The sequence below is a fragment of the Globicephala melas genome, chromosome 2 (genome assembly GCF_963455315.2).
Source record: "Globicephala melas chromosome 2, mGloMel1.2, whole genome shotgun sequence".
Taxonomy (NCBI): domain Eukaryota; kingdom Metazoa; phylum Chordata; class Mammalia; order Artiodactyla; family Delphinidae; genus Globicephala; species Globicephala melas.
In genome coordinates, this window is record NC_083315.2 from 50,632,842 (window position 1) to 50,646,932 (window position 14,091).

The window sequence follows — 14,091 nt, forward strand, 5'->3', positions numbered from 1 at the left end:
AGGCAATTAGATTAAAGCAGTTTGGCCAGTGCCAACTGGAATGTCTACCTAATGTTGACAGTAACACTGTTTAGAAAATCAAGGTAATTAACTCTTGCTGACACTGACTGAAAACTGGCTAAATTAGATCCCTGAAAAGAGCAGGAAGAAAGGAGAATTGGGGACACAGTTGTATGGACACAAAAGGAAACTCATGAGGGGAAAGCAAATCTGCTTGAGGCTGGGGGAGTAAAAGGAAAGGAGAAGAAAGGGAAAGACACGCATGATGTAAAACTCCTGTTCTGGGCTTCCCTGGTGGCACAGTGGTTGAGAGTCCACCTGCCGATGCAGGGGACACAGGTTCGTGCCCCGGTCCGGGGAGATCCCACATGCCACGGAGCGGATAGGCCCGTGAGCCATGGCCACTGAGCCTGCGCGTCTGGAGCCTGTGCTCCGCAACGGGAGAGGCCACAACAGTGCGAGGCCCGCGTACCGCAAAAACAAACAAACAAGCAAAAAAAAAAACTCCTGTTCTTTTTCTCAAGGTTTCAGACGACTTTCAGATGGCACCACCCCAGTCACCTTTCTCCCCACTCAACCCTTCACCTCACCACAAAATGTACAACAAAAGCAGTTGAGAAGAACAGAGCAACTAGATGGCGAACCACCTCCCACAGAACCTCTAAAATATCTGAATCTTGAAATGGGCCTGTCTGCACTTTGTTTGGTCCATTGTAAATTCCCAACAAATCTGGACTAATAAAATATCCTTGAAAAGTGAGTCTGCAGAGTTACAAGTTTTAGACAGATGGTGGGAGCCAGACTAACAACAAGGAACTGACTTTTCCTCTTTGGTACCACCACTTGGTTGTGTAACATGTTCAAGCTGATGGGATGGCTATTTAAGTCAGAGTAATACACTGCAACTAATGCTTTCAAAAACCATGAAAAACCCATCTCCCAAACTTCCAATAGCTTGGTGAGGTTCTCCTTAAGCTTCCAAACAATGAAGATCAGTCAATGTCAGTACAGAAGAATTTTTACCCACAAAAAATTTTTTCAGTCAAGTCTGTTAATACTGGTTTATTCACAGCCCAACCTCCTGAAGACAGCAAACAGTGGTATTGGTTGCCCTCTGCAGTAGGCTGGTGAATTCAGCAAAGTATCAAGATCAAGAAAATGCCAAATGCATGTAACTAATTCTCCTTGAAATCCAGAAATGCTGGCAAGAGAATGAGTTCTTAAATCTAGGAATTTTTTTTTAATAATGTCTTTATTTCTTCTGGTTTGATCATTCTCCTTTCTTTTTTTTTTTTTTTTTTGCGGTACGCAGGCCTCTCACTGTTGTGGCCTCTCCCATTGTGGAGCACAGGCTCCAGACACGTAGGCTCAGTGGCCATGGCTCACAGGCCCAGCCGCTCCGCGGCATGTGGGATCTTGCCGGACCGGGGCACGAACCCATGTCCCCTGCTTCGGCAGGCAGACTCTCAACCACTGCACCACCAGGGAAACCTCTCCTTTCTTTTTCTTTTTAATTTTTATTCATTTATTTATTTTTGGCTGCATTGGGTCTTCGTTGCTGTGCATGGGCTATCTAGTTGCGGTGAGTGGGGGTTACTCTTCGTTGTGGTGCGTGGGCTTCTCATTGTGGTGGCTTATCTTGTTGTGGAGCACGGGCTCTAGCTACGTGGGCTTTAGTTGTCGTGGCGCGCAGGCTCAGTAGTTGTGGCTTGTGGGCTCTAGAGTGCATCAGTAGTTGGGGCACACGGGCTTAGTTGCTCCATGGTATGTGGGATCTTCCCGGACTAGGAGTCGACCCTGTGTCCCTTGCACTGGCAGGTGGATTCTTAACCTCTGTGCCACCAGGGAAGTCACTTAAATCTAGGATTTTAAAGTTGAGGGTATGTGGGGAAGTAACACTCTACTCAACCCCAACCCGATGTTCGACTGTCTATGAGGCAGAGTTAGCTGGCCTGTTGATTTTGAGACATCATGGGAAGGTCCGAGGCGAAGATCCTTTGATGCTGAATCAGTAGTCAACCACAGCAGCAATACTTAGAAGCTTCTCAGAGAGTTCTCCAGACTGAGAACTTCCATGGTGTGTGCTTTAAAAATATCTCTACAGGGCTTCCCTGGTGGCACAGTGGTTGAGAGTCCGCCTGCCGATGCAGGGGACATGGGTTCGTGCCCCAGTCCGGGAAGATCCCACATGCCGCAGAGCGGCTGGGCCCGTGAGCCATGGCCGCTGAGCCTGCGCATCTGGAGCCTGTACTCCGCAACGGGAGAGGCCACAACAGTGAGAGGCCCGCGTACCACAGCAACACAACAAAATCTCTACAAATTATTTGAAACTATTCCCATCAAGAAATGGAGTCTAAATTTCCTTCCCTTAAATATGAGCTGGCCTTAGTGACTTGGATTCAATGAAGAAAATGAGGCTGGAAGTGACATGCTGTGACTTCTGAAGTTGGGTTATAAAAGGAGACAGCATCTGCCAAGCTCTCTCTTGAACTGCTCACCCTTGAAATCCGTCTGCTGTGCTAAGAGAAGGTCAGGCCAGTGGAGGAGCATGGGCATGTGTTCCAGCTGACAGGCCCAGCAGTGGTCCCAACCAGCAATCAGCATCAACCAGCTGATGTCACGGGTGTCACCTGAACCTTGTGAGTGAGGAAGCCTTCAAGAAAACTCCAACCTTGACTGGCCAGCGACCATCTGACTGTAATCACATGAGTGAAAACCATGTAGATGATGCCTGTCAACTCCCAGATCCATAAGAAATAGTAATAATAATGTATTGTTGTTTTAAGAAAGAGCCCTGCAAAACATGGCGTGTTGGTAAAGTCTGGCCTACAGCCCGTTTTTCTACAGCCAGTGATCTAAGCTAGGTTTGGTACATTTTTAAAGGGTTGTAAAAGAATCAGAACCAAACAAAGAAAAACATGCAACAGAGACCATATATGTCCCTCAAAGGCTAAAACAGTTACTCTATGGCCCTTTATAAAAAAAGTTTGCTCACTACTGCCTTAAGCCACTAAATTTTTCAAAAGGTTTGTTTACAGCTATAGATAACTGGAACACATGGTACTTTTTGAACAAAATAAGTGTCACCAATGGGCAAATGCTGGATTTAGAGCACCATGAAAGTCACACTGAAAAGCCACAACTCAACTGCTATCTGCAAGTCAATACTTACCCTATCAATAGTTGCTATTGTACAATATTCTAATTTCATAAACACACCTGATCAGCCAAAGCAAAAGTGATGGTAATATGATTCGTCAACCAAGAAGAATATCTTAAACATGTATCTCAGATTTGATTCTAGATTAAACTTCAAATTCTCAGAGACTCATTAATAATTTTAGTAATAACAGCTGGCATTTACTGAATCCTTACTATGTTCCAGATGCTGTTCTAAGCTATTTCATATGTATTACTTCAATTAAGGCTCATGACAACCCTTATTTACATTTTACAGATGAGAAACTGAGGCACAGAGAAATGATCTAACCTGTACAAGATCACACAGGTAGTAAGTCTGGAGCCAGGACTGACTTGCATCTGTGAAATTCATCACTGCATGATGCTGCTCCTCTCCAGAAAAAAATGTCTAATCAAGACACCCAGTCCTGGGTTAAAGAACACACCTGGCTTCCACAGGGCAGGCAGCACCCACACTCTCTTACCAGTCTTCCCTGCATGCTGCTAGTTAAGGGTGCTCTCCACCCACAAGGGATCAGGCCTGAAACCTGGGTCCCCATTTCATTCTGCTGGAACCTAGTACCTCCAATAGCACTAGCTTTTCTGTTGAGAATATCTGAAACTCTAGACTATCCCCAAACTACAGTTAGTTTTAAGCTGTTCTTTCCAAACCATCAATGTCTTCCTCACATTTTTCCTCTGGTTTCTGTCAATCAACACATGGAAAATTATGCTTGCCAAAGGAATGATTGTCAGGAGAGACACAACATAGGTTCTATGTTGCCAGCTCTTGGCTAAACAAAATCAACAGACCGACCAAGAGCCAGTGGTCCAAATCACTGTTAGGACCAGTGATCATGGAAAATGAAATCAGCATCAGTTTCCTCATCTGCAAACTGGAAGTGATGATACCTATCTTTATGATTTGTTGTGTAGCTAGTGCCAAGATGTATAAAGGGCCTAATCCAGTGTCTGGCATTCAATTAATGGTGGTTATAACTATTGTAATTTTAACACAGAATTTGCCTCTCTTTTAAAGAGCTGCTAATTGGCCAATGACATTTCACTGAATAACTGGAAAAGCTGTTAATCACAAAGAAAGATCCAGATTCATGAAATCAGACACAGAGTAAGAGTTGCTGCTTCCTATTGGTTACACATCTTTAATCTCCCTTTGTAACAAGCCTTTTCACATTGGAAGGTGTGGTTTTAATTATCTATAAAAATATCTCCTTCACATTCTTCTTTCCAGCTGAACTTGGCACAAATAGCTGGAGATCAGTGTAAGAAAGAAAGAAAGGGCAATGCTCCAACCTGAACAACATGCAAGGCCACCTCAGCACAGTGACCAAAGGCACACACAGCACCTTGTCTACTCACCAGAAGGGAAAAATAATGAGGCGGCTGATGAAAAATACGATGGAGAAGATGAAAAACAGGATGTTACAGGTTTGCTTCCATCCGGCATAAGAAAACATCTTAGCAGACTGAGAAAATAGAAAGAAATTGCATTCAGATAGGGTGATATTCATGTAAAATTTTTAAATTAAATATTTATAAATTAAATTATACCTGGGATTTGCTTCAAAATCTTGGTGGGAGTTGGGTTATGGATGAGAAATAGCTGAAACAAGATTGGCTATATTGATAACTGTTAAAGCTGGATGATGGGTCCATTGGGCCCATTATACTCTTTACCTTGTCATATGTTTGAAACTTTGCATAATATAATGTTTAAAAAATTAGTTAGAATGACTGTAATATTACTCCTGTATTTCACAAGCACTACAAATTAGCATAATTAATTTTAGCATGTATTTTATCTGGGCATTTATTGAATTCCTCCATTTAACTGGGAGGAGAGCTGAATTGAAGAAAGGCTGGGATATGAGTGAAGTCCTGGGCTGGGCTGGGCATGTTGCAATCAAGGCAGCTACTTTAAGGCAGATGACAGAAGAAGTGGAGTTAGGAGGCAGCCCTTGGGGCCATGCCCTGGTTGAAGTAAAGTTTCAAGCACTTGATTTTCTCTACTTACTTTATGCTAGCCTGTAGTGCTCATATTATCTGTGTTGAGTGAAAAGAATTACAGAAAATGTTGTTTAATGTGGTACTAATGTAACGAGGATTTTCTCTTGCATTATCCAGCGGGGCCCAAGGCTGAATGGGAAAGAGTCTGAAGTTGGGGCTGGAAGGTGGGCAGGTGGGTGGTGTGGCTTAGCCCTACCAGTTTCAGAACTGAAATCACCCAGGAACCTCAAGGCCCATCTAGAACAAGAGAAGCAGCTTATTATATTTCAGGAATGGTTTACATTGCATTTTCCATACCTACCATGGGGTAAGAATGTGATCAGACTATGGGATTGGCAGGGGCCCAAAAGGGAACAGCCTCCATTGCTGAGACAGAAGTCTGGCATGCCAGCTGGGCAGGACTTGCGTATGGGGAGAAAGGCCAGAAGTTTAGAGGGCTTGGAATGGAGTGGGGAGCTGTTTGAAGGGTCAGAAGGTAGGCCAGGCTGGGAAGCTAGAGATGTGCATAGGCATGAAGAATGCTACTTTGCCCCCACTTGTAATGGCAAAGTAGCACTCCTTTGGGCAAATGCACACGTGGCCTATTCTGGGCTGTGCAAAGATGGATATCAGAGAGTAACCCCTCTCCTTTGCTAAGTATCAGTCAAGATACTGTTAAAGTGTTGGGTCCTGGATCTAAACTTAACATGCAGAAAACTAGAGAGGATCATGAAGATGCATGAAGAAGGCACAAGGTTGCTTATGAGTAAAAATTGTAGATGCTGAGGCTGTTCTTCCTTGCAAAGAAAGAACAAAGAAATGACCCAACAACTGTCTTAAGGAACATGAAAGATTAATAGTCTCCACCTTTAGGAAGGTCTAAACAGGGCTAAAAGTTGTACCATGTCTGTGTTCAATTAGAACTTGACTGAGAGGACAAACACTAAAACAAACTACTTGAGGAAGCTATGGAATAGGCACTCCTGGAGAATATAAAAAATCAGCCCCACACCACTATTCAATGTTGTTTCTACCACCAGCTGATGGAGGGTACTGGCCTCGCTCACTGAACCTCAAGTTAGATCCTGACTTGTGAATCAAGAATTATTGATGATCATTAACGACATGAAGCTGTTCTCATAGTTTACCCATGTAGGGACCTGAGTTTGACATTTCATTTTTCTTCTGTTTTTTACCTAAGGACCTCAGAACATTTTCAAACGATAGTGAGCTAAACTGCACAATATACCCTAAGAGGCAGATATGACTTCTCATGCTACAGCTGAGGATAGAAACAAAGCATTAAGTGATTTGTCCAGGTCACCTAGGGAGCTATGTCATGTCAATGGCAGGGTAGACAGGAATAACACGGTGCTTATTCCCAGTCCCAACACCTAACGCTCCCTTTTAGTAACACAATGAAACTGTTTTTACGGTGGACACACACCAAAGGCAATTGAACTAGAGGGTTAGAAGAATAGAGTAGCATAAAATTTTTAACTCATGGCCAATTTGGTCTTAATTTTCAGGCAGGGTTTCTGAGATATGATCGGAGAAGGAGGTAATTATAGTAGAGATGGCTACATTCAGAGAGCAACACACGGAAAAACTGGCACAATCCTTCTTCTGCTAAGCCACGTGTTGCCCTGAAGCACATATAATAATCTTGACCATTAGAATGGTATTTACATGTCTAATTACGATTACGTACAAGAAATACAATTCTGTACACAGCTAATATTTTAACAACAGCCAGTTGCTTTGAAATGGCTTCAAATGACTTCTGGTTATATCTAGAACAGGGTTTGGCAAATTACAGTTCAGCCTATGGGCTAAAGCTGGTCAGCCCTTGAGTTAAGAAGGGTAAGAATGGTTTTCACATTTTTAAAGGGGTATAAGAGAAAAGAAAAAACAACGAAAAAGAAAAATATGTGACAAGAGATCCTATGAGGCCCACAAAGCTAGATTTACTACCTGGCTCTTCACCAAAAAGCTTGCTGAACCCTGATCTAGAAGAACAAGATCTTATTAAATTAAATTTAATTTCTTCCATATCAACTTACATTCAATTATTAGCCCTTGAAGAGGCAATCCTGAATGCAAATGGGTTAGCATCATTTTCCCCGGCTTCATTATAAATGAGTATATTTAAATTATGAACAATGTGGCTCTAAGTACAGCAGGACCCACTGCCTCAGGGTAAACAGGAACCAAAGCACATCAGAAACATGTAGAGAAAACAATCCTAATTTTGCATCGTTCCTTATATTTTGTGTGGTTTGGGATTAGGAAGATTCTTGTTTTAATGTCCCCTGCTCTGAAACATTCCTTCCTTAGAAAATAAATGTCATTTAAATAAACATCGGCTCTCATTCCTTAAAGCTGGAGGAGGGTCCATGCAGGGAGGTGCAAGCATTCAGTGCGTATTTAGCTTTGCTTAAGTGAATATACGGTGCCGACCAACTTTAAAAATCTACAATGTCATAGTCCAAGTTTTCCGTTTAAAAGCTTAGAGTTCATTCCTTCTTCAGATACCTCAGCTTACTTCCTAAGCTAATATCTGCATGCAACTTTCATAAGTGGAATCCCACAAATTAACCTCTCTCTCGAGTACCATGGAGAAAAAAGGTTAGAAACTAAAAACTGAAAGCTTTCCTTTCTTTGAGCTTGAAAGATCTGGGGACCTAGAGACATCTGCAGACTTTGGGTGTTTTCAGGACAGAGAGCTCTGCTAAATCACTCACAGACAATTCTTCCTGTGAGGAGTCACATTAAACCCAGGACATGGTATTGTTATTAGTTTTTTTAATGGCAAACGTTTACCTCCAGCCAAATGTCGGCCGCATCGTGTAAAATCATCACGAGGGTCCCACTGCGAATATAATTAGCACACCAAGAGAAGCTCATCAAACTAACAGCAGCCAGGTGGTGGATGACATGAGCTAGAAAATCCTATATAATGAGGGGAAATGGAAACCATTAAGCAAATGCAGTTATTTCTCAATCACTGGAAGAGATAATAATAATAATAATTTTAAAACTAACAACTGACATCTGCATATTTTGAACTTTGTAAAATGCTTTCACGTTTATTCTTAAGCACAATCCTTGTGAGGGAGATATAACAAGTGTTATCCTCATTGATTAAGTCATTTAACTTTGAGATAGCATTGAATAGTTGTCATCTAAGTCCTAATATCTGCTGTTCTTCCCACTGTTCTACACTGGATATATGTACACACACACACACACACACACACACAAAGACATACATACACACCCAAGCATATTCCTGTGTACATTTACATTTATTGTTAATTCCCTGCCTAATTCCAAGACAAATATAATAAAACTACACAACTATTAAAATAAGAGTTACTGCATATGAAATAAGGAACAAATGAAAGTGGAATAACTACAGTAGCAAAATACTTCACACCCACCAGGATAGCTAAAATAAAAAAGACAAACAATAACAAGAGTTGGCTAGGATGTGGAGAAGCTGGAACCCTTATACATTGCTGGTAGGAATGTAAAATGGCATGGCTGCTTTGTTAGAGTCTAACAATTCCCCCAAAGGTTATACATAGGACTACTATGTAGTCTAGCAATTCCACCCCTAGGTATATACATGAGAGAAATAAAAATATATGTTCGTGCAAAAATTTGCGCATCAGTGTTCATAGTAGCATTATTCATAATAGCCAAAAAGGTAGAAACAACTCAAATATCCATCGATTGATAAATGCATAAACAAAATGTAGTATATCCATACAATGGAATATTATTCATTAATAAAAAGGAATGAATCATTATGCTAAGTGAAAGGAGCCAGATACAAAAAAACATATATTGTATGAGTCCATTTATATGAAATATCCAAAAGAGGCAAACGCATAGAGGCAGAAAGTAGATAGTGGTTGCCTGGGGCTGTGGAGGTTAGAAGAAATGGGGAGTGACTGCTAAAGGGTACAGGATTTCTATTTGAGGTGATGGAAATAGAACTGACTGTGGTGATGACTGCAGAATTCTACAAATATACTCAAAACCATTGCATTATGCACTTTAAATAGATTAATTGTATGGTCTGTGAATATCCTGATTAAAACGTTTAAAAAAACTTAAAGACTTCAGTTTCCTTGTAGCCAAAGTAAAAGAATAAACATGATAATAATAACAGCCTAATTTATTGAGTACTTACTATACACCAGAAAGTGCTTTGTATGAATTAACTTGTTTAATCCTCACAACAACTGGAGGAGATAAGAACTATTTTTAGCTCTACTCTATATATGACGAGACAGATCTAGTTTAGCAAATGTAACCAACTAGCTCAAGATGTTAATGAGTGAAGTCAGGGATCCAAACTTTGGCAATTTGACTCCAGAGCCTGTGCTTTACCCGACTCCTAATAATTTTATGTCTCTGAAGATGTGTATTTACAAATATATGACATATATCTACATTTAATTTTTGAAAAGGTGTCCAATGACCTGTAAATAATAAAGAGAAAGCAACTACTGAAAAAAATAAAAGGATCAAAAGTGGGAAAAAGACAGGATCATTACAGGATCAACCTACCTGAGTATATCTACGAAGACCTTCTAAATAATGATTATTTTCAATTCTATCCCTTGAGAAGATGACCCAATCAATTAAATTTTGATATGTTCTTAGCCTAAATTAAGTTAATAACAGTTAAACTATAGCTATTATTAAGTTTTCTGAAAAAGGAAATCATTTCAATCAGATTTTTTCACAGTATGTTCCTTTGGTTTATTCTGTAAGTTTCTTTTCAGATCTCCAGTTGAGCAGCTGACTGGGCCCCTTAGTGATAGATTGTACACCAATGCTCACTCAAACATCATTTAGTCAAGCCAACTTGGTTTTATTTCCTTAATACTGAATTCAACTTAATTTTCAAATTTTGCTACAAACCAATCTTTTATATAGAGCGTAGCGTATAAAGTACATGCCAAGAGTATTTGTCATTTGATCTGTACTGCTAACATATATGAGGAAATCCGTGACTGCATTGAGAGTATAATATAATTTTCTGTACCAGCAAATAGGAATCAGTAACAACCAAACAGTTCCTAAAATACCACACTTTGTGACCTCAGAGGATGCATTTAGCATGCCTGTGACTCACTTTCCCTGCAAATAAAGCAAAGCTAATAGTACTTGAAGCAATGTTTTCTAACAAGGATCTTGGATGAATTAAGGAAAAAATGTTTTCAAAGTCACTGAATACATCAAAAGAATTATATAAAGTAGTCTGTAATCAACTAAAGGACGTGGCTGTAGAATTAAAACTACCAGCACTTTTCTTCTTTGCACTGAAGAATACTAAATTCCCAAACTAAAAGAAAGAAACAGACATCATAAAGGGGAGTTCTTTTCTTATTGAACAAGTGTAGAGCTTCAAAGTTAACGTTTCTACAATGTTTCACTACAAATACTTACCAAGGCACCAAAGTATGAGCATATTTGCACTATTCTTTGTGTTATAAAAGCAAAAAAGTTATGAACTGGAACTGAACATATATAAAAATATGATTTAAAGATTAGGATTTGGGGCAGGGGGATAAAAACTTTTGAAAAAAATGGATAAAGTAGTTTTGTAAATAAGACACTTACCTTCCTCTTGATATCAGAGCCAAGGCTAAATAAGAGAGACCAATAAAAACTCATCTCCAAAATGTAGTACCAGTACTGAGATGGCAGCAAGGGCTGAGAAAACAAGAGTATTCACTACTTTAATGTCACCATATAAACAACTCATTTTAAGGATTAAAACTATTGTTTATACCTATTTATATTCCACAGAATTCTCCCAAATAATAATGTTTTACATTTCAACTTCTGAGAAGAAATCAGAGACAACATTTTGAGGCATTTTGTTTCTAAAAAGGGAGACAAGAATTCCAAAGTCAAGTTAAATGTTTTGTTTAAAATTTAATAAAACTACAACAGGTGTAAAAGCATTCTTTTAGTTGAGTGAGAGTTAAATTAGAAAAATAATTTTAAAATCTTTACTTAAGAACAATGGAAAAGCTGTTCTGCTTGTCCCACAAAATACCTTGTTTTATATTTCTTGAATACTACTCAAATCTGATGTCCTAACCTCTTCTGTAGTGACAAGATGGTGATCCAAATTGGCCCATTCTCAAATGGGACAGTAATAAAATATATACAAATATTTAAGTACTCTAAAAATGTCTTCTGAAAAAAACAATGAAATTTCCATGGCTAGAATTTTCTTTAAAATAGGAGGGGCGGTATGCTTATTTTAGCTAAGCTGAGACATTATATTACTTGGTGTGATGGGTTGTAACATTAATGCCCTCAATGAATCTCACCTTCTCATATTCATGCCCTGGTACAGTCTCCTCTAACATCACCAGGAGGCCTTTGAATCTTGGCCTTTGGTCAAGGGGACATAGCAACTATGATGCAATCAGAGACCTCATAAGCACCATGTAAGAAACCTGAGCTATCCTGCTGGAGGTCACAAAGTAGAGCATCAAGGTGTCCACTGACAAAAATACAAATGAGGGCACCAGGGACATGTGATATGCCCTAGCCAGCCTGTCAACTAACTGAAAATGCATGAATGAACTCAGCTAACACCACATGGAGCAGAACTGCTTGGCTGAGCCTAGCCAAAATTGCTAATCCATATCATAAGCAAATAAATGGTTGTTGTTTTAAGGCACTAAGTTTTGGTGATGATTTATTATACACCAGCATATAACTGACACATCTGAGAAGTGAAGAGTAAAGCTAACACATTAAATGGAATAATTTTCTGGTCAACGCATCATCCTTGATAAGGCCAAGAAAGAATAAGAGTTTCTTCTTTCTTCTATGACAAACAAGCCTGTATGAGACTAACTCTCCTAGTGAGAACTACTTAAAAATATGGATAAAGTATGGATAAAGAAAAAAAAAAAATCTGTTTGAAGGCACTGGAGAACAACCAAGGCATCCAGAACCTGTGGAGCCAAGATTTCAAAGAGAAGAAAAATGCATTAAATGGAATCCTTTATTTCAAGTGCATCCTTAATTCAAGAAGTACTACAGACCCTAAGCAGGATAGTTTCAAAGAAAACCACACCTATGTATGGCATAAAGTCTGCATTTGCTAATTTATAAGCAGTATAGAGCCCAGAGACTAAGAAGCAGTAGTTAAGTAGGACTTTTGGCAATCTCATAGTGCTAGGAAGCAAACTGGTATTCAGGGCCAGCCAGGGAAAAGGAGTCCTGGTAAATACTATAATCTTTTATTTAAAACCACTGTAAGGGAATACCCTAGGAATATGGGTAAGTTGTAAATACATCTGCCCTCACAAAGACTGGAGTCTATATTAAACCAGTTCAATCATAGATAAAATTTAAGGTGATCTGTCTCTACTCTGCTTAACAGAAGTGAAAGTAAGTCCTCTCAGGAGGTAGATAATACCATTTCTAAGCATTATTTTTCATATGCAATGTCTATCATTCAATCAAATGTTATCAAGCATAAGGAGACAGGAATAAGAAAGAAAATAGACCCACAGGTGAGCAAGATATTGGATTTATCAGACTCTGACTTTAAAATAACTTTAAAAACTAACCAGGTATTTAAAGTTATTTTTAAAAATTAGTGGGAATTTTCAGTAGAGAACTGGAATCCATAAAAAAATAATTAAGTGAAAATTTGAGAAATGAAAAATACCATAACTAAAATTGAGAACTCAAAAGATGTGTTTAAGAGCAGATTAGACACTGCTGAAAAAAGCACTAGTGAACTGGAGGACATGAAAGCAGAAAATATCCAGAACTGTGAAGGGTCTGAGATTTTACCCTACTTGCAAGTTAGCTTGCCATAGTTTCATGAATGCTGATAGAAGATATGAGACTCCTGGGTCAGAGATAAAGGATAGCTTATTATTCACACTAATACAGTTGCCAGAATATCAGTATTTGGGCCAGTTCTCCCATCCCAATTCCCATAGCTAAACAAAGAGGGTCAGGTGACATCTGCACATGCAGTGGGTTTTGCTACCAGAGAGGAACACTGAGCTAGGGAACCTAAATCTTTATAATGGACAGTGACATGCATACCAATTGCTCCAGAGGAGACATTATCTCTATCTTCCAAGGTTGCTTGCCATACAAACATCCTTGAAAAGACAGTACAGAATAAAAGTCAGTCCATGTATCACTTCATATGACATGCAGAAATGCAAGAGGTCTGTGGAGAACTGTGTCCCTATAGACTGAAGCAGTAAGGCAAGAGGATGGAAAATATTAGGGAAAGCATAAGAGAGCTTCGGGACCTAGCATAAAAGTCTAACGTATTAGCACACTTGTAATTGGAATTCCAGAAAGAGAGGAGAGAGAGAAAAGAACAGAAGCAATGGCTAAGAATTTTCCAAAATAGACTTAAGGCATCAAGCCACAGATTAAAGAAGCACTATGGACAATAAGCAGGATAAATTCACAGAAGACCACATTTATACATATCATATTAAAATTGCTAAAAGACAAATACAAAATATTAAAATCAGAGAAAAAGGACACCATTTGAAGAAGCAAAAATAAAACGGACAACTGAATCCTTAAAGAAACTGAGGGGATCCAGAAGACAATGGAATGACTTCTTTAAAGTGCTTAAGGAAAATAACTACTAACCTAGAATTCTATGCCCAGCAAAAATATCCTTTAAAAAAATAGGGTAAAATGATAACATTTCCAGACAAGCAAACCAAAGGGGCTTCTATAGCCAGAAGGATAATAATCCCAGATGGAAGCATGGAAATGCAAGATGCCAAGGAACAGCAAGGAAAGGGCAATTTGACTGATTTACAAATCAATTATTGTAGTGACTTGTAGGGTTTTAAATATTTGAAGGAGGGG

At 39.2% G+C, this 14,091-nt stretch overlaps 1 protein-coding gene across 1 annotated transcript in view; it reads right to left on the reverse strand.

The window, feature by feature from the left end:
- CERS3 (ceramide synthase 3) overlaps positions 1-14,091 on the reverse strand; it is a 95,913-nt gene that overhangs the window by 53,117 nt on the left and 28,705 nt on the right. Inside the window, exons 5-7 of the mRNA XM_060293443.1 lie at positions 10,828-10,920; positions 8,011-8,139; positions 4,561-4,667 (exon numbers count right to left, since the gene is read on the reverse strand). Coding sequence (XP_060149426.1) covers positions 4,561-4,667; positions 8,011-8,139; positions 10,828-10,920 — 329 coding nt within the window. The remainder of the gene's footprint in view (positions 1-4,560; positions 4,668-8,010; positions 8,140-10,827; positions 10,921-14,091) is intronic.